General features: G+C 41.2%; 1 protein-coding gene across 5 annotated transcripts in view; it reads left to right on the top strand.

Moving 5' to 3' along the window:
• The first annotated feature begins 463 nt into the window (after positions 1-463).
• NR6A1 (nuclear receptor subfamily 6 group A member 1) overlaps positions 464-19,601 on the top strand; it is a 239,017-nt gene continuing 219,879 nt past the window's right edge. For all 5 annotated transcript variants that reach the window (XM_010351375.3, XM_074395327.1, XM_074395325.1 and 2 more), the window contains exon 1: positions 464-753. In XM_010351375.3, the coding sequence (XP_010349677.2) occupies positions 654-753 (100 nt within the window). In that variant the 5' untranslated portion in view covers positions 464-653. The remainder of the gene's footprint in view (positions 754-19,601) is intronic.

Raw genomic sequence — 19,601 nt, 5'->3', positions numbered from 1 at the left:
CTCCAGTTAAACTCCGGTCCTTTAATCTCCGGTCCAATTTGTCCTGCAGCGGCTGCGAGAGGCCCTCGTGAGTACCTCCAAGCCCCGCCTCTAGGACCCCGCCCACAGGGCTGGGCTTCGTTGCACGTGCTCACCCGGCTCCCTCGCGAACCGCCTCCTTGGGAAGACTCATTGTTGGGGTGGGGGGTTACGAGGACTCTTAGGGAACTTTGACCAAGAATATATCAAAATCAAGAGAAGGCTCGGAACTATCCGCTTACTACATAGATATCAAACACTTTGTCACGGTTCTTGATATTGGCAGACTTTAGCTTTCCCTTCTCAGGGTTTCTTATCCTTCCTTCACCCCTCCAGTTGGTGCGGTCGGCGTGGCCGGCCTCGCTGAGCGGACTCTAACTCCCAGCGTGCCCCGCCTGGCGGTGCGCGGCAGCGGCGCGTGACGTCAAGGGAGGGAGCTGGCCAGTGCTGAGGGGGCGCGGCGCGGAGGGGTGCGGAGCGGCGCGGAGCCGGGCGGCTAGGGGCCCAGAGAGCGCCGCGACCGGGATCCCGCGGGCCCCTGACAGCCTCCTCCCCTCGGCGGACGACGACCACGGCGACGAGGGCGCCAGTCATGGCGGAGCAGCGAACGCGGCGCGGACCCTAGGCACCACCGCATGGAGCGGGACGAACGGCCGCCTAGCGGAGGGGGAGGTGGCGGGGGCTCGGCGGGGTTCCTGGAGCCGCCCGCCGCGCTCCCTCCGCCGCCGCGCAATGGTGGGTGAGGGGCCTGCGACGCCCAGCTAGGCACGAACCGGCTTCCCGAGCCTCCTCCAGGGACCCCCCCCCCTCAGCTGACCCTCGCCCCGGGAAGCCGCGGCCCCTCAGCCCCTTAACGTGGACCTTCACCCCCGTTCCCCTCTCCCCGGTCTCGCTCACGCTGGACCCTCCCCCTTCGTCCCCGTTCCCTTCCGCGCGGACCCTCCCCCTGTCCGGGTCCCTGGGCACCGAGCTTCATTTCCCCCTCCCCCCGTCCCCTCCGCACAGGCTTCCCCTCCCCCCGTTCCCTCAGCACCAATCCTCGCTCCTCCCTCTGGGTCCCCTCCCCCTGTCTTCCCAGCATCGTACCCTCTCCTCCTCCCGTACCCACTCCGCGTGGAAGTGCCCCCCGCGGTCCGTCAGTGGGGGCATCCCCTCTCACTCGGGTCCACTTCGCGCACAGCCTCTCTTTTCCCTCGCTGGGCTTCCTCCTTCCACCGAGGGCGCTCCCTTCTCACTCTGCCGACCCGACTCCACAGCACCCTGGTACCGTTCAGCTTCATAGAGCGTTTTCCTCCTCTGCAGCCCCGCGCGTCCCCTCTTGAATACTAGGAGTCCCCCGCCTCTGCCGAACCCCTGTTCGCTAGACGTCCCCCGGTAGTTTTCTTTTTCGGATCGCCTCGCGCCTCTTGCTTCCCCCGCGCCTCACCTTCCCCAACGTCCCGCGCTCTCTGGCCGGCCTCCGTCCCTGCTTAGCCCCCCTCTCCGCAAGGCAACGGCTTTCCCTGGCCGAGGGCTCCAGCCGGTCCCGGGGCCTCCGACACCTGCCTACTCCCGGCTTCTGCCCGGCAGGTCCCGGTCCCCACCTCTTGGTCTCAGTTCTCCTCTTCCTTGTCCCAATCTGGGACCCTGAGCGCTGAGAATCCCTCACCTGGCCCGGCCCTTCCTACAGCTCGCTCCTCGCCCGGACCAGGTCTTCAGGTTCCTCCAGGCTTCCTCGCCCTCCTCCCCCCCCCGCTCCCTCCTCCTGCGGGGTGTTTCATTTGTATCTGTTTGATATTTTCCCCCTCGGTGTTTGCGGCGGAATGTTTTTATTGGTAACGTGTTAGGAGCTTTTGTGAGGTCGTAAAAGGTGAACTTTTGAACTTGGAAAGCGCCCTGGAGCAATTAGCGCAGGCGATCGCCCCGGGAGGCCTGCATTACAAAGGGTGCTCGCACCGGCCGGCAAACGCTCCGGCGGCAAACTCGATTTATTTATTTATTTGCCCTGTTTTCCACCTTTCACATCTCCTCATTTCCGAATAAAGGAAAGCTCTCAGAGATCCGTGCCTCCTCCCCTCGCTGCGCCATAAACTCGCAATTCTCTGAAAGATCTAGGACCGAACAGTGTCTAACAAGTAACAGATTTCAAATTGAATGCAAACACCCGGGACAGTTAGGAGGCACTAAAAATTAACTGCTTCACCAAGAAGTTTCTCAATCAGGACAGTGACCTGGCAGGTGTGAGGAAAGTAACCTGAAAATAGGTCACTTAGGCGCTCAATTGTTGAATGAGTGAGTAGCTACGGAGGGTGGAAATCTTAGGTTGGATCTGTCCCTTCATACGTTTATTAACTCGTCAAACATTTTGTTTAGGAGATCGGGAGTTTTTACTGAAGAGAAAAGTTCGTGTAGAAGAGAGCTTGGTTAACCTCACTTGATGTTGCTGATCAAAAATAGTGATGTTTTTCAAAGCTTTTTTTTTTTTTTAAATGTGTGTATGATGTGTGTTGTCTAGGTGGCTGGCCGTCCCGTGGGCTGTGGCTGGCAACTAATTTCTGAATGTGAACATGTTTGAGATCAATAAAATTCCGTGTCACAAAGGGGGAAGCTGGAATCCAGTTAGGGTAGAAGGAGGCAGTGTCATAGGAACAAAGGATTTCTTTAATGCTTTTGACTTTTTAAGCTAGTTTGTGTGGATATTTGGTTTGGTATTCATTTGTGAATGTTGTAAATCCTGATCTAAAATTTCGCATGCTGATTTTTTTTAATCCATGCCCTAACCTATCTTATATCCCATATTAGCGTGTATGTTTCCATAATGCCTCCCTATGTAATATTTCATGTACACCTGTGCGTATAATGTAGATGACGGATTTTACTGCAGATACTACTTTCAGTCCTGTTTGAGAATAATAGTATTGTAAGAGAAACCTAAGAACTACATTTGTTATAAATTATTAATTAGTACATTTTAAAGAACTCAATGGTAATTTTAACTCTTAATCAGACTTCCCATTCCTAGTCTCATTTCCTCAATTGGTCAGAAGCATTTGAATGTTATCGAGCAATCCATTTAGGCTAAGGTGGCTTTAATATTTTACAGTAGTTTTAGTTAGTGGTACAGATGTTTTCTTTTTGCTGAAAATACAGTGGGAACTTTTGGCAGCTTGATGGGCTTAAAATACACGAGATGATAGACCGTTGTGGGATATTTTTCAGTGTCAAGACTAGCATTGTGCAGTTTTACAATTTATGTTCATTAGCACTTATGAAATAAATAGGCTCGCAGAAGATTGTCAAAAATTTTAAGTTTGCTTTTGGAACAATGGAACATTTTTCCTTTTTTGCTTCCTAATTAATGTTTTTCTCCAAAAAAAAGAAACTGCTTATTCTAAGCAGAAAATAAATGAATTACCTCTTTTTAATCCTAGGGATGGATTTCTGTTTTGTATGAACTATTTCAAAAGACAGCTATCTAGATAGGAGGTCTTTTGGTGTATGTCATTGAAGAAATAAACTGGAGGTGGAATTTTAGAAATGTTTTCCTACCGGAAACGCCATTGATGCTGAATTTACAGTCCTTTAAATGGTTTTTATTCTGTCAGAACAGAGTTTCTTTCTAGCTTTTTGATGCACCATCATCCTTCCAGGAATTCCCTGTGCTGACTGCGCTGTTTTCAGTTGTTGCTTGTCGGTTTTCATAACAAACATGAACTCATTTAGTTGTAATAGAGGACTGCTCCCTTTTGGGATTTCAAGGAAGATGAATGATTTGAGGAAGTGTATGTTGAATATTGCATTTGTTCATTTTAAGAGAATGAGGGAGTAGACTTTTAAATATTTAAAGCAAAGGAAGGTTATAAGCCATTATAAGTAATTAAAAGCATATTTTATATAATTACACTTTAGAGGAAATGGGGAGAAGTTCACTAAATAGCATGATGCTCTTTTCTCCTGCTATCACCATGCCTTCCAAATGTTTATGCCGGAAAGTAGATTGGCAGATATTTCCCATGACGATTTAACTTTTCAGTTTTGTGACTTTAAAAATTAAGTTAATTCTGATTTGCCTCAGTTTTTTTCTACTCCTGTTAGGAAAAAAAAATGCAGTAGTACTGTTGTTTCTTAGTATGTACTGTACAGCACACAGGTTTTTCTTTTTTTGGTGACTTCTGTGACCTCCAAAGAAGAGTAGGGTAGACGAAAGGTGACAGTGAGCAGATTCATTGGTGATTTTGCACAGTTGAGGTGGGAGATGACCACATTTACAATCTCCGATATATGAGCCACCAAATTTTTCAGCAATTCTAATTCATGTAACCAAAACGTGATCATGACATGATTCCTAATCTATAATTCGTTGTGAATTCTGTAGCAAAAAGGTGTATGCAGGCACATGTGCTAGCACATGAAAGGGAAGTAGATGAGCTAATGAAATTAACTGCTGGTAAATTTCCAAAAATATGGCCAAATCATGCATTTCCCTATTTTATTTATAATTTCTTGGTTTCTCATTCTCTACTTTTTTCCTGGGGTTTTGGGGCAAAGGCAGAAAATATAAAGTACCACATTTTAGAATAGTGGAGGATGGTAGGTAGAAATGCCAACTGTTGCTGTAAAATGGTAAAGTTTTTTTACACCACCTCTAGTGCTTGTTGTGCAAGTTGACTTTAAATTGCTAATGATACTTGCACATTTTGGAGCTTGGAGCTGTGTTAGTTTCATCCTATAGGAAGACTTACCACTTTGTTTTTACAGTTGGGTAGATATTATTTATTGGTTGTGTTGAAAAATTGCTGTGTTAATGAATTGTGTTCAGATGGCACCTTCTGGCTTCAGTAGTTCATAAAGCCAGGTTAGATTCTCCCACATTAGGAGACTTCATTGCAGCAGATTCATCTAGATCTTCGGGGCTGGTCATAATTTTTGCTTAAGTTTATTTTTTGTTTGTAGCCAAATTAATGACACTTTTTCTGTTCAGTATTTTTTCCATGCAGAATAATTAAGTTGAAAGTTAAACTTGAGAAGATGTGTTTTAGAGTAAATTTTACATTGTTGTGTCAGTCTACTTTTTTTTTTAAGTAGGACAGTAAAAGTGCCTTATTTCGTGAGTAAAACAGATTCTGGTCATATGTGAAAAAGGTCAGAATCAGAGAAATCAAAGTTCTGAATCAACAGATAAACATGCTTGTATTTCAGGAAAGAATATGTGTACTTGAAACTTAACAGAAAGTAGCTATCTAATATGCCCACATAAGTAGTGATCTGATATTCCTAACTCTTTGTAATACTTTAAGAGCATTTCCAAAACCAATTAAGTTGTTGTGAAGGAAAATGTTTTCTTTCACACTTCTGTATTAAGATCAACCTTAACGTTTTAATTAAAGTTTTTCCTGGCTCAGGTAATTTCTTAAGGGTTTATGGATGCCTTTGATAACTAAGGTTCAGAAGTAGCAAAATTATTAAAAAATCAGCAAGAAAGTGGTTTGGTATTGAGCAGGTAATTCTTTCTTGGGTATTGAGCTTTTTAGAACTGAAGTTTCAGATTCAGCTGACCTTAAATGTAAAAAACATCTCTAGATGTAACTTTGATATACAGTATTTCTAGAATCCAGCCCAGCCTTTTGTTTATTGTTTGTTTTCCAGTATGGTTTGTCTTTAAGAAAAAGACAAGGGTGTTAGACTGTAACACTATTAGTAGGTAATAGAATATCAGAAGAAAACCATTGTGAGATGTCTAACCTGTTTTTCAGTGTGGTGGAGAAATAACCACAGGAAAAAGAGGAGAGCATCGTTTGAAAGAATAAAGCATTTCCTACGGTATTTCGTTCTTCATTCTTTGTTACCTGCTGTTAAACAGCAGCCCTTGTAGAGAAAGCTTCTCAAAAAACCCAGATTTTTTCACTAGTTACAATTATTTAAATAAGACTTTACTAGTGTAACCCGGTAATTCTAATTAACAGTGATTTAGTTTGGGAGCGGACCAGGATTTCCTCAGCTGGCTGCTGGGGAGCTGAATTGCTTTTTTCCCCACCCCCAGCTGCACCAAATCTTTTGATCCCCAAGCTACAGTGGTTGTCATTTGAGAAAGCAAACTGAGAGAAAATAAGTTGTGAAAATAGCCTACTTTGAAACTTCGTTTGCATTTTGGATTTTTGTTCTTAAGAAAATTATAGGAATAATTAAATTCCCAAATTTTTGTCTTGACAGAAGCAAACTGGCCAAACTCTTATGTTTAAATAGAAAATTCCTTAAAATTTCTTTGCTCTAAAAATTTGGGGGGCTGTTTTAATACTGACAGTCAGGATTTCAAAAGAGAAATGATTCTAATTATAAATCCACAGGAAGAATTAAAATGTTTTGAGTTTCTTTAAGGAGTGTGTGTTTGGGACAAATAAAGTTACGAAATGGAGTAGTTTTCATTCAGGGTAGTTAGTGGTTTCTCCGTCAACATTATATAATAAGCTCAAATGTAGAATCACAGATTCTTATGTGTTATACTAACTAAACCATACAGTTTGTTACGTTAGGAATTACTTTTAAAAAGTGTCTTTAAATGATGAGGTCTCTGGATTCCAATCGTAAACTCTATACCCTTCAATTTGTTTACACCAGAGAAGCTATTCAAGCATAAACCACAGATGGCAGTAGCAGTATATTTTTCTGTTTTCTGAACTGATTCTTGCCTTTAAGTTGGTGTCAGTTCTATGGGCACTGTTGATAAGTCAGCTGGCAGGTGTAATGTTTCCAAAACCAATTCCCTGGGCAGCAACATGTAATGTATTCAGGGAAACAAATCCAGGCATTTGATTTGAAGATATACTCTGTGGGTGGTTTGACCGAAAATAGTGGCTTTGCACTCATTGCCCAAATGAGAAATTATTTTAAAAATTTGGTAATACTTATTGAGGGAGTTGTTAGAGTACTAAGCTATAGCACATTGGAACTGTAGTGGTGTTCTTAGCAGATAATATGTCTAACAGATATTTGCTTCAACAACTGTTTGCATTGGAAACAATTTATAACTCATTAGAAATACCCTGAAGATTCAAATTTTGAGAGAGAAATGCATAACTAATTTCTTCATGTGAGAAAGATGGATAATCTTTCCAGCTTTTTATTTTCAGTTCCTCCTTACAGTTCATAGAATCGTGGAATTTTGGATCTGTGTATGAGAGCATTTTGGAGGTCTAGGAATGGGTTCTGCCTGCTCTTTCTACCCATCATTGTAGTGCCCAGATTTCTGTGTTCTCTATTTTCCTCTAAAACATTGATGGAAAAAAGAGATGATTGATTACATTTCCTGTGATATTTTATCTATGATGTTTCCTTCAGGTATAATTCCATAGCTTAGGGACCGGGAAACACTGGGGGGAAAAAAGCAACAAATCTACGTCAAAGTGAAATATAGGTTGATTCAGTGAAGGGAATAGCTTAACCATATAGTTTATTTTTCTTTTTTTATTTATGATGGAGTCTTACTCTGTCGCCGAGGCGAGAGTGCTGGAGTGCAGTAGCACAGTCTTGGCCCACTGCAATCTCTGCCTCCTGGATTCAAGTGATTCTCCTGCCTCAACCTCCTGAGTAGCTGGAATTATAGGCACCCACCACCATGCCCAGCTAATATTTTGTATTTTCACTAGAGACGGTTTCACCATGTTGGCCAGGCTGGTCTCGAACTCCTGACCGCACGTGATTCACCTGCCTCAGCCTACCAAAGTACTGGGATTACAGGAATGCGCCTCCGTACCCAGCGGTTTTCGTTTTTAAAACTAATTTTATTTAATTCAAGTGCCCATTTCAATCATGAAGCTGATCACCTTGGAAGAATTAAAAATTCAGTCTTTTTTTTTTTTTTTTGAGACGGAGTTTCGCTCTCGTTTCCCAGGCTGGAGTGCAATGGCGCGATCTCGGCTCACCGCAACCTCCGCCTCCTGGGCTCAGGCAATTCTCCTGCCTCAGCCTCCTAAGTAGCTGGGATTACAGGCACGCACCACCATGCCCAGCTAGTTTTTTGTATTTTTAGTAGAGACGGGGTTTTACTCTGTTGACCAGGATGGTCTTGATCTCTCGACCTCGTGATCCACCCGCCTCGGCCTCCCAAAGTGCTGGGATTACAGGCTGAGCCACCGCGCCCGGCCAAAAAAAATTCAGTCTTTTTAAAATTCCTTATGGTCCACTGGATCAGATGCAATGGTCTTTTTATTTCGGCTAACTCCAATTTATCTAATTTAGTCTTTCTGTCGCAAAAGAGAGAAAAGCTAGAAGACAGAACACTTCTGTGTGGCCTTATATTACTTTTTATCCTAATTCCTCATCCCTCCTCATCTTTTATAATTTATAAACGAATAATGAAGTAGCACTCAATTGTATTTTCTGTCATTCATTATTGTTTGTTTCAAACTTAATCTCTTCCCATTTATTGAATCCTTAAATGTATTTACTGTTGCATCTAAACCAGTGGTTTTCAAAGTGTGGTCTGCAAACCTCTGGGGGACGGGGCGGGGGTCCCTGAGACCCTTTCAGGATGTTCTAAGAAATATATTAACCATAATGCTAAGACATTATTTACCTTTTTCACTGTATTGACATTTGCACTGATTTTGCAGAAACAATAGTAAAAAATGTTGGTCCCTTAACAGAAATCAAGGTACAAAACTATATTAGTAGTCATTATGTTCTTCACTTCCATCCACTTGTGTTTTGTAAAAAGACTTTTCCACTTAATGTCATCCTTGAAGCAGTAAAAGTGATTATTAAATTTTGGCCCTTGAAGTACATGTGTTTTTGATATTCTATGTGACAAAATGAAAAAGTACATGCAAGGCACTTCTAGTGAAAACTAAAAATGATTTTAAGTCACAGTGCTTGTGTGATTATATTGTGATCTGAGCTAGCTACTTTTGTTCATGGAATACCATTTTTACTTGATTAAACTATATTTGATTCAGTCTTGAGCATTTGGCAGACCATTTTTTCTTAAACGAACAGTGAACCTGTAATATCAAGGAAAACTGACAGTATTGCTTGCCAGTAAATTCAGTTTGAGCTCTCAAGCAATAATTGGTTTTGGAAAACTTGTACTTTCCAATATGAGCTTGACAGCTTCCCAATGGTTAAAGCCTTTTCTGATGAAATGGATGATGAAATTAACAAAAGTGATTTTTGATATTATGAAATGTGTCAACATTTTGAAAATCTGTATGTCGCCGGGCGCGGTGGCTCAAGCCTGTAATCCCAGCACTTTGGGAGGCCGAGGCGGGTGGATCACGAGGTCAATAGATCGAGACCATCCTGGTCAACATGGTGAAACCCCGTCTCTACTAAAAATACAAAAAATTAGCTGGGCATAGTGGTGCATGCCTGTAATCCCAGCTACTCAGGAGGCTGAGGCAGGAGAATTGCCTGAACCCAGGAGGTGGAGGTTGTGGTGAGCCGAGATCGCGCCATTGCACTCCAGCCTGGGTAACAAAAGTGAAACTCCGTCTCAGAAAAAAAAAAAGAAAATCTGTATGTCTCAGTAACGCAGTATTTTCTAAAAGATCTACGTGTGATATTACAGGAACCTGCATGGGTAAGAGATCTGTTCAAAATACCAGATTGACCAGTGGATTTTAATTTAACAGATTACACATAGTTCATTGATGCAATCTTAAACTCAAACTGAACTAACCTTTAATAAAGTACCAGTTACTGAATTTTGGTGTCATTTCAAAGAAGAATATCCACAATTACTTTAAAAAGCAAATACTTCTTACTTTTCCGATTATAAATCTGTGAGGCCAGATTTTCTGTCTATGCTTCAACAACAACAAAGAAATCCCAACATACTGAATGCAGAAGCAGATAGGAGATCCAACTGCTAGAATTAAGCCAGATGGCAAGGAGATGAGCAAAATGTAAAACAGTGCCACTCTTCTAATTTTTAAGTTTTATTGGACAGTTTTTCATAAAAATGTTATAACGTGCAGTGGATTATTAAATTTAAATGGATTGTTAAATATTTTAACTTTTTCATGGTTTTATTTTCTAGTATGATAAATAGCAATACACAGAGCTGCATAAACATCGACCCTTTTGGGTCTTTCATAATTTTTAAGAATGTAAAAAGGGTTCCAAAGGACACTTAGGCCAAAATACATGAGAACTCCTGGACTAAATGTACTAAATAGATGTGTAAGAAGATGGTGACTTCACCAGATACCATTATTAGTACTTTTTTACTTTGGAGTTTTCTTATTTCACTCCATAATTGAGCTACTTTTATTGAAAATGAGTTCATATCATTTTAAGTTTTCTTTGCTTGGGAATAAGTAAAATTTGTGGTAGTGCACTCTTACTGAGTTCTCTGATAAAGCTTTTGTTACCTGTTAAATGAAACCTATTGCTTAACTGTTAATTATCTTGTGACAGCAATTTTTCAAGAGAACCAGTGCCTCACTAAGGGTAGACTTACAGTTGTGGAATAAATCTGACAACACAATTTAGAGTTGTTGCTATAAAATAATGAACTATTTATAGGAGATAAAGATTCTATCATGCTTTTTAAAACTCATCAAGAATAGCTTGCCTGTTTGCTTTCCTTAGACATGTTTGGCTGTTACTGAGTCTTCCAGTTGTGATTTCGGTGATGCCATTTTGTAAATTGGTTTGCTTTTAACCTGGTTTTCACTGAGGTGGTAATAAAGTCTGTATAGGAGAGGCATCTCCTCCTCTGGTCTAAGAATATCCTTCCTAGTGTGAGTAACATTTTAGTGTAAGTCAATTACTGTGTTGTTAAAGAGTTAGAGATATTACTCCTTAGAATAGTTGCTAGGTAGAACTCATCCTGTAGTGGGCTTACTGGCTGAAGAAATGTCACATAACAATGTGAATAACAAGGAGTTACTGCATTAGAACTCAAGGTGAAGCTTGGGTAGATGATGAAAGATCAGTGAGATAATTATTTGGGCTTCCTTCCTAAGACCTCTGTAATTATCTTGATGTTCTTGGAGTTTCATGTAATGTACCTTCGAAAACATTTTTGTGTTCTGTGGGGATTGCAGCTTAGTTATAAGAAAATGCAAGCCTTTCTTTTTTATCTTAATGTTTGGATTTCAAGATTCACGTGAAATCTTCAAATGCATTCTTCAATTAAGTTGAATGGCTTTAATTACTAAACCTAATAAAGTTGGCTTTTTTTTCCTTCCATATTCTTACTGTACTCTTGAAATCTAAACCGTCAGGAGACTTCCTCTCTCTGGGCTTGGAATCCTTCCCCCAAGATGCCTTTTTAGCAGGATAATAAACCACCTGGGGGAAACCCCCCATTGACATGCATTTAGAGGGCTTTGTTTTTTGGAAATGGCAATAGTAGTCCCATCCAGGGAGGAAGGATTTTGGTTAGATGGTATGAGAGGGAAAGAGCAGGAACTCAGGAGTGTGGCCGAACAAAGATCACAGCTATGCGACTTTGTCACTTGACTTCTCTGAACTTTAGTGTTCCCATTTAATATTAATAGCTAACATTTACGTAGTGCTTGTTATATAATCTAAATACCTTGTGTATATACTCATAACTCTGAGGTAGGTGTTCTGTTATTATCCCCATCTTACAGGTGAAAACTGAGAGCCAGAGTTTAAACTTCCAGATTTCACAGCTAGTAACAGCATTAATAATTTGTTTTGTATAGTTTTTTTTTTTTTTTTTTTTTTTTTTTGAGACGGAGTTTCGCTCTCGTTACCCAGGCTGGAGTGCAATGGCGCGATCTCGGCTCACCGCAACCTCCGCCTCCTGTGCTCAGGCAATTCTCCTGCCTCAGCTTCCTAAGTAGCTGGGATTACAGGCACGCACCACCATGCCCAGCTAGTTTTTTGTATTTTTAGTAGAGACGGGGTTTCACTCTGTTGACCAGGATGGTCTTGATCTCTCGACCTCGTGATCCACCCGCCTCGGCCTCCCAAAGTGCTGGGATTACAGGCTGAGCCACCGCGCCCGGCCTGTTTTGTATAGTTAACATACCCTCTCCTCCCATATACTCTGACATTTCTGAAATTGACTGTAGGGTTATAAGGATTAGCAGCAAGGTCTGTAAATTGCCAAGCATAATATCTGCCTAAAAGCAGAAACCTAGGAATCTAGGGCATTTATTGGAGAGGCCCAGAATTCAGCTTCTATTGATTAGAGAGACAAAAAGGCCTACTCTTAGAAGTTGCAAGTGACTTTTTTCTTTTCTCTCATGTTGGCTTTTCCACCCGCCCGTCCTCTTGCCCGCCCGTCCTCTTGCCCGCCCGTCCTCTTGCCCGCCCGTCCTCTTGCCCGCCCGTCCTCTTGCCCGCCCGTCCTCTTGCCCGCCCGTCCTCTTGCCCGCCCGTCCTCTTGCCCGCCCGTCCTCTTGCCCGCCCGTCCTCTTGCCCGCCCATCCTCTTGCCCGCCCTGCCTGCCTGCCTGCCTGCCTGCCTCTCTCCCTCCCTCCCTTCTTCCCTTCCCTCCTTCCTGGAGTCTTGCACTGTCTTACAGGCTGGAGTGCAGTGGCACTGTCTTGGCTCACTGCAACCTCTGCCTCCTTGGTTTAAGTGATTCTCCTGCTTCAGCCTCCTGAGCAGCTGGGATTACAGGTGCCTGCCACCACACTTGTCTAACTTGTGTGTTTTTAGTAGAGACAGGGTTTCCTCATGTTGGCCAGGCTGGTCTCGAACTTGTGACTGCAGGTGATCTGCCCACCTCGGCCTCCTGGCTCATTTTGGTTTTAATAAACCATTGGCCAGAAAACAATTTTGCCAAATCAGGGACAATCTTTGGTGAACCCAAGGTGTGCTAAGGAATGAAGGTGTTTTGAGTTACTCAGGGTTAGGGGTACAATGTCTTTTATCTGCATCTTAAGCACTGAGAGAGAGTCAAGTCAGGAATATGAGTCTTCTGCTTATGTCAGTGTCCCTTGCTGGTAGTTAGAGAAAGTCTACAAAATACAAGCGAAAGGAATATGCTTTTCAGCTACTTGAGGAAATTGGAGCCAATATCTAAGTCAAGCAGTGTGGTGAAACAAATCCAAAGTTTGATGGGCTCTCCTGGAACTGAAATGTAGTTTCTCTTTGGAAACATGGTTCTCTTGTATTTTAAAGTGACTAGATACCCCAGATGAAGACGAGAGATGGCCAGTAAACTAGTGGCTGTTTGCTTGACTGCATTCCGGAATGCAGCTTAGGAAAAGGTGGTCTTTGCCCTGTGTACCTTTTTAAAATTTCTGTCACACAAAAGAAATATAAGAACTAGTTGTCCAAAACTTATACAGAAGTTGATTTCCGGGTGAAAAGAGAGATAGTGAGAAAGCTGTAAAAGAGAATAGGCAGACTGGGTTAGTAGATAATGTTAGCAAAGTAGTTTGAGTAGGAAAAGACTTCAGAGAGGAGCTCAAACATTGAGTGGTTTTGAGGCCCAAGAGATACACTATGCCTAGGTTCTGATTCTAGCTCTGTCTCAGAGGCATGTCTCTATGGGTCTACATATAAAAATGGAGGAGCTAAATTAGATAATCCTCAAATGGATTTTCTAGGTTTCTGGTGGAATGAATTGGAAAAAACAGGAAGTTGCAATTTAGAAAAGCCCTGCCTAAAGCAAACAGCTGTGGTACTCACCGCCCAGATTATCTGGGATGGTTTTGATTTTAGATACTGTTCAGTCATCCCTCTAAGAATTTTTGCATTTACCAGACTGTTTCCCTGTTCTGCTTTAGAACACTTGGCTGCTTTAAAGTCCGTGGGGTCACATAATTTACCTGTAAATTTCATTCTTTGAGTCTGCTTTATAGAAATGTTTATAGTTACAGTTCTGATGTTATGAAAATTTGTAATGTAAATTTGAAGTAAGTTATGGAGTATTTCATTTTTTTTTTAAACAAGATCACTTTTTTCATTTCTAACCCCTCCACGCCACTTTTTCTTGTTTTTGAGTACAGTTTCATTCACTGAGTCAAACCCATAGAGTTTTTCCTCATTCCTTTTAATGGGATATTTATCTGCAAAACTCATTGAGCACTGAGAAGAGTGCTGTCTTCTTAAGATTAAATGCGCTTCATTTGAGAAGGTGGATTCCTTAAGGAAAATTGCAAAACAGAAGGGAAACTTCCTTAAATGCTGCTGGTCTGTAAAAAGGGAACCCAGCAGGAAAGGGTAGAGGTGCATGGGGGAGGGGTGAAGTGAAGAGTGTAGCAGGGTAGCTGCAGTTGAAATATTCATCAATCATTTTACTGGCACCAGGAAACCAATCAGCCTTTTAGAGGAGAGAACTTAATCAATCACCTAATGTGGGAAAATACAATTGCTTTCCCACAAAAAAAAATTCCCTTTTTTGGTGACAGATCGAATCTGAAAGATACTTGGGTTCCCTGGAATTCAGAACTGACTGCAAGCAGTTGTTGAAAGTACTACTGTGAAGAAGTGCATTTAACATTTGGAGATAAAATTTCCTGTCTGCTGTGAGCCTTTTCAAAATATTTCAAAGTAAGTTTGCTTTTCATACAGTGTGCCCATCAAAAAATAGCATTTATGTACAATCCAAAGTATGTGAAACACTGTAAATTTATTCTCCAAAGCTAGTTTCAGAGCATAGATAAGGACTCCTGGTTGGAGAATACCCAATGTTTCAAATGCCTTGTTTGGAAAGCAGGGTTAGAGCGTTGTCTAAGGAACATATCCTAGGAAACACCGTTGGAAGTGCTTGCATATAAATAAAAGCAGGAGAGATACAGCTGCATCTTGTATTTAGGTTTTATACATATGTATATATATTTTTTTCTTTCTTTTTTTTTTTTTTTCTCTTTTTTTCTTTTTGAGACGGAGTTTCGCTCTTGTTACCCAGGCTGGAGTGCAATGGCACGATCTCGGCTCACCACAACCTCCGCCTCCTGGGTTCAGGGAATTCTCCTGCCTCAGCCTCCTGAGTAGCTGGGATTACAGGCACGTGCCACTTTGCCCAGCTAATTTTTTGTATTTTTAGTAGAGATGGGGTTTCACCATGTTGACCAGGATGGTCTCGATCTCTCGACCTCGTGATTCACCTGCCTCGGCCTCCCAAAGTGTTGGGATTACAGGCTTGAGCCACCAAGCCCGGCCTTGGGTTTTAAATACTTGTGATTTCTGAGGGTCTGTCTGCCTGAATTGCCTGTGGCCCTTAGGTCCTTCGGTTCTTCGATGTGAGCTGCTTAAGAATCCATTGTTTTTAAAATTAATGCATGGTGGCCGGGCATGGTGGCTCACACCTGTAATCCTAGCACTTTGGGAGGCTGAGGTGGGTGGATCACCTGAGGTCAGGAGTTCAAGACCGGCCTGGCCATGATGGTGAAACCCCATCTTAAAAAAATAAAATAATGCATGGTCACTGAAGACAATATGGAAAATGAAGGGAAAATAACCTATAATCTGACCACTAAGCAATGTTTTTCTCCTGTTATAAACTTCACTTATTCAACATCAAGTTATCTGAAACTTTTGATAGGTGTATGATAGCCCATTGTTTTTCATTGCTGGCCATTTAGATTTTATTTTTTCAGCCGGGCGCGGTGGCTCAAGCCTGTAATCCCAGCACTTTGGGAGGCTGAGGTGGGTGGATCACGAGGTCAAGAGATCCAGACCATCCTGGTCAACATGGTGAAACCCCGTCTCTACTAAAAATACAAAAAACTAGCTGGGCGTGGTGGTGCATGCCTGTAATCCCAGCTACTTAGGAGGCTGAGGCAGGAGAATTGCCTGCGCCCAGGAGGCGGAGGTTGTGGTGAGCCGAGATCGTGCCATTGCACTCCAGCCTGGGTAACAAGAGCGAAACTCCGTCGCAAAAAAAAAAAAAAAGATTTTATTTTTTCAATGTTATAACAGTGCTGCTCACACCATCTTGTGCTTTCTTTTATCTTAGCTTATTTTGGGGAATAATTTTGAGAAGTATATGTCTATTTCAACGTACCCTCACCAACAACTAGTTTAATTTACACTGAGATACCTTGTATACCGAGTGCTGTCAGCAGCACTTATTTATTTTAATACATGCCTGGTGCTTGAGATAGAATTGAGATACTGTGGGTAAGCTCTTTGCTTTTTCTTTTTTTGGGGAAAGAAAGCCATTCCCTCTTTTTTTTTTTTTTTTTTTTCTTTTTGATTCTGGCACTAGAATGTTGCTCCACACCCTCAGCCTAGTATCTCCAGCCTGGTCAGAGCCGTGCTTAGAAACCCTTCTGATGCTTCCTTCTTTCTCATAGATATGGGTGAATGGTTGGCAAAGACATTCTAGAGCCTTCTGTGGTTGCCTCTGAAAATCTTGGGATGATGAGTTGAAGTGTGTGTGTCTTCTAGTAACAATTATATCATCTAATACAAAGTCTATACTGTGTCTTGAGACCTACACCTGAGTGTGAATAGAAGTTAAGTACATGGAGAGAGATTTTAAACTTGCATTCCTTTAGACATCTGCATGGGTTCCCCAGTGGCTAGTTTCTATCCTCATCCTGCGCAGTGTTTGATGGTGAAAGAATCTAAATAAATCTTATAAGAATTTGAAGGGCATTCAGGTTTTAACAGGTCTGGTTTCAGAATGAAAATAGGGACATTTTGGGAATCGAGCTATCTATATTTTTTTATTAAAGCATAAGTCATATTTGCTGAAATTAAAATTAAGGAGTCTTCAGACATTTTTCAAGTTTATGTTGATTGAAAGTAAACATGAATGTTTGAAAATCATTTGCTCTGCTGCTTCATGCTCACCACTGTTGGTCAGAAACTTGTAATTTGCCAACACAGGTTTTATAATGCTTTTTAATAAGAAAATGAATAAGCCAGCTGCTCTTTCCCTCAACTATAGTGAGCACAAACCTCCTCAAATCCTGGTTAGTAATTAAAAGCCTTGAGATGACCTTGAATCTAACTGAACTAGGAAAGCTTGAGTTAAATTTATAGCTTTTGTCAATTTCAAAAGAATTGTATTCTATTTGCTAAAACATTAAGTGTAGCCTTGGGTGTACGTTGAAGATCAGAAATAATTAAGAGGTGCCATTAAAGTGCAAAGAGAAGCCCAGTATGGGCTACAAAAATAATTAAGTTTGTCATCTATTTGTTGATCATTTAAAATACGTACTTGAAAAGGTTTAAGAGAGTGTGGCATTTTTCGAAATGTCATTTTGTGCTATTCAGATTTGCTGAAAAGAGCTATCTTTTCCCCATCTTAACATCAAAGAGGTTTTTGAACCCAGTGGGGAATCAGAACAAATATTTAACACTTTTTTAAAAGTAAGTTTAATTGATTCTTAAAATATTTTACATAGTGGGAATTTCGTTAGTGAAAGTTTCTGATTATACTCAGGCAGTGTAAAAGTAAAAATATTAATGTTTAAAAAATGCTTTATATATGAGCCATGTCTTAAGATCTTGAATAAAGAACTTTTCTGCTTACCAGAAGGGTAGAATATATTCTCAGTTGTTTAGAGAGCCTTGAAGTACTATCTTATTGATAGAAAGAACCTTGACATTGTTGCTGTGAGAAAAGTTAGGTTTTATGTGTCAATAGGTCAGATAAGACATGTCTTCCAGCATCATAAATGTGGTAACTCCCTGAAGAGTCCAGCAGTAAAGCAGATAGTTTGAGCAAGCACTAATGTGTTACACAGATCTTGCAGATTTCAGGATTATTTTAGTTACTGCATTTATTTAATGAGACTAACGTAGTCACACTTAGGTCATAATAATCATGAAGTTATATGCCAGTATGCTTGTGAATGAAACCAACATAATGAAAACTTTGTTAATACACAGCGGGATTGCCAGTCTGAGAGTCTGTAATGGAAGTTGTCAAGCAATTTCTGTTCTGCAAAATTTGATCTGAAATCCTGTGAGCAATAAGGTTGTTTAGGCTAAATGACATCTCTGAAATACTGACTTTTGCCTGAAATATTTCCATTTAGTCTGGTGGTAAGGTGACTCAGCCTCTGGAAAGCAGATCTTTGCAGAAAATAGTTACTGTATTAATGGTAGACAAGCTTTAGCAGTAAGAGGGTAGGGGTTAAAAATTATTTCAGGAAATTGTTAGGATGTAGTGATAACTACGTGCATTAGAGCCTGAGCTTTAAAGTTAGACCTGGGTTTAATTACTGTCTTTTCTTTTCTTGTGATTTTTTTTTTTTTTTTTTTTGGACAGTTGGGTGGAAGGGGGTGGTGTATGTTTGGGGAGGAGATACTGGGTGGAGGGTGGTAAAAGGATGTGGAGTCACCACACAGATTATTGGAGAATGAAATAAGGTAGTTTGTGGAAAACCTAGAAAGTAGCTGTTACTTTACAAAAGTTTGAGTTAATTTCCTTATCTGTAAGTAAAGTCAGTATCATCGATCTCATAGGTATGGCGGACCAGTTTACCACAATCCAAGTCATTGAAAACCAGTTTGCCAGATGTTTAGTTTACCCAATATTTCATTCAATAAAAGAATTTGCTGAATGTAATCTGTAGGCTTTACAGAACCCGTTGTCAATCTCCTTTTTCTTAAATGTTCCCCACCAATTTTTCCCCATTTCTTCTTTCTCTTTTCCTATTTGCCGTTTCTCCCCTAACCTGCTGTGGTACAGACCAGGCTGTATATTTCTACCAGCAGAGGTCCTCTCTGCCTCAGTTCTCTTCAGCTGCAGTGCAGAGACAAATTGAACATCTTGAAACTGCTGCTCTTCTAATGGTCGGTTCTAACTTGGCAGAAATCCTTAAAAGCTGATTGAACCGTCCCATCAATATGAATGTTATAAAAACTGTCCAAATAGTTAAAACAAATTTTCTATAAATTTAGAGAATTGGCTGTTTGGAGATTTGGCAATTCGGTGAGTTGACTTGGAATTATCTCATGTATAGGTTTGCAAAAATTTGGCAATATATGTAAAATAAAGTGCCTATTACTACTACAAAGTGGTAGGACTATAGTAAGTACTATCTAAAGTTGGTGCTCCTTTTCTTGAAGCATTTGTACTGTGAGTTGGAACTCCTCCTCCTCCCAAGGGTTTTCTCCCCTGTGGGCTCTAGTTTGATAATATCGGATGATGAAGTGATAAAGCCTGGTTATGGACCACCTGGTGACTTTCTTTTCCATTATAGAGTTGTTGAATTTGCCCAGATGAAATACTTTATTTTGGCTTGGACTTCTGTTATAAAATGGCCCTTCCTTCCTTGGTGCCCTTTGGGGTTTGACTGCTCAGTGATTTAAGATATGTGCCACTTTTCTGTAGCACTTTATTCCCAGTCACTTGCTTGTAAGTAGAATTATGAGCCTTAGGAGAATAGATTGCAGCTTTATCAGGGTAAAAGCAGGGCTAGGTCCCTGGAGGTTCTTAGAGGGAAGTATTACAACCAGAGCAAATGCTCCTGTCTCTGATATACAGGAAGCCTGGCTTCCCCACCCCCTACCCAAAGTCTCTCTCTGGAGGTCTCTAAAAAGGCTTTCTGGTAATACCATTAAAAGGGAAGGGAACAAATAGTTGTTGAACACTTTGCACTAGGCACAGACCTAAACTAACTTATATAATCCTTTCTATAGCTTTTCTTTGGATAGGTGATGATATTCCCCTATTACAGTTGAGTAAACTGAGGCGTAGTTGAAAATAACCTACT

Source organism: Saimiri boliviensis, chromosome 2 (genome assembly GCF_048565385.1).
Source record: "Saimiri boliviensis isolate mSaiBol1 chromosome 2, mSaiBol1.pri, whole genome shotgun sequence".
Taxonomy (NCBI): Eukaryota; Metazoa; Chordata; class Mammalia; order Primates; family Cebidae; genus Saimiri; species Saimiri boliviensis.
Note: the sequence above shows the minus strand (reverse complement) of the source record. Positions and strands in the feature narration are given on the sequence as shown.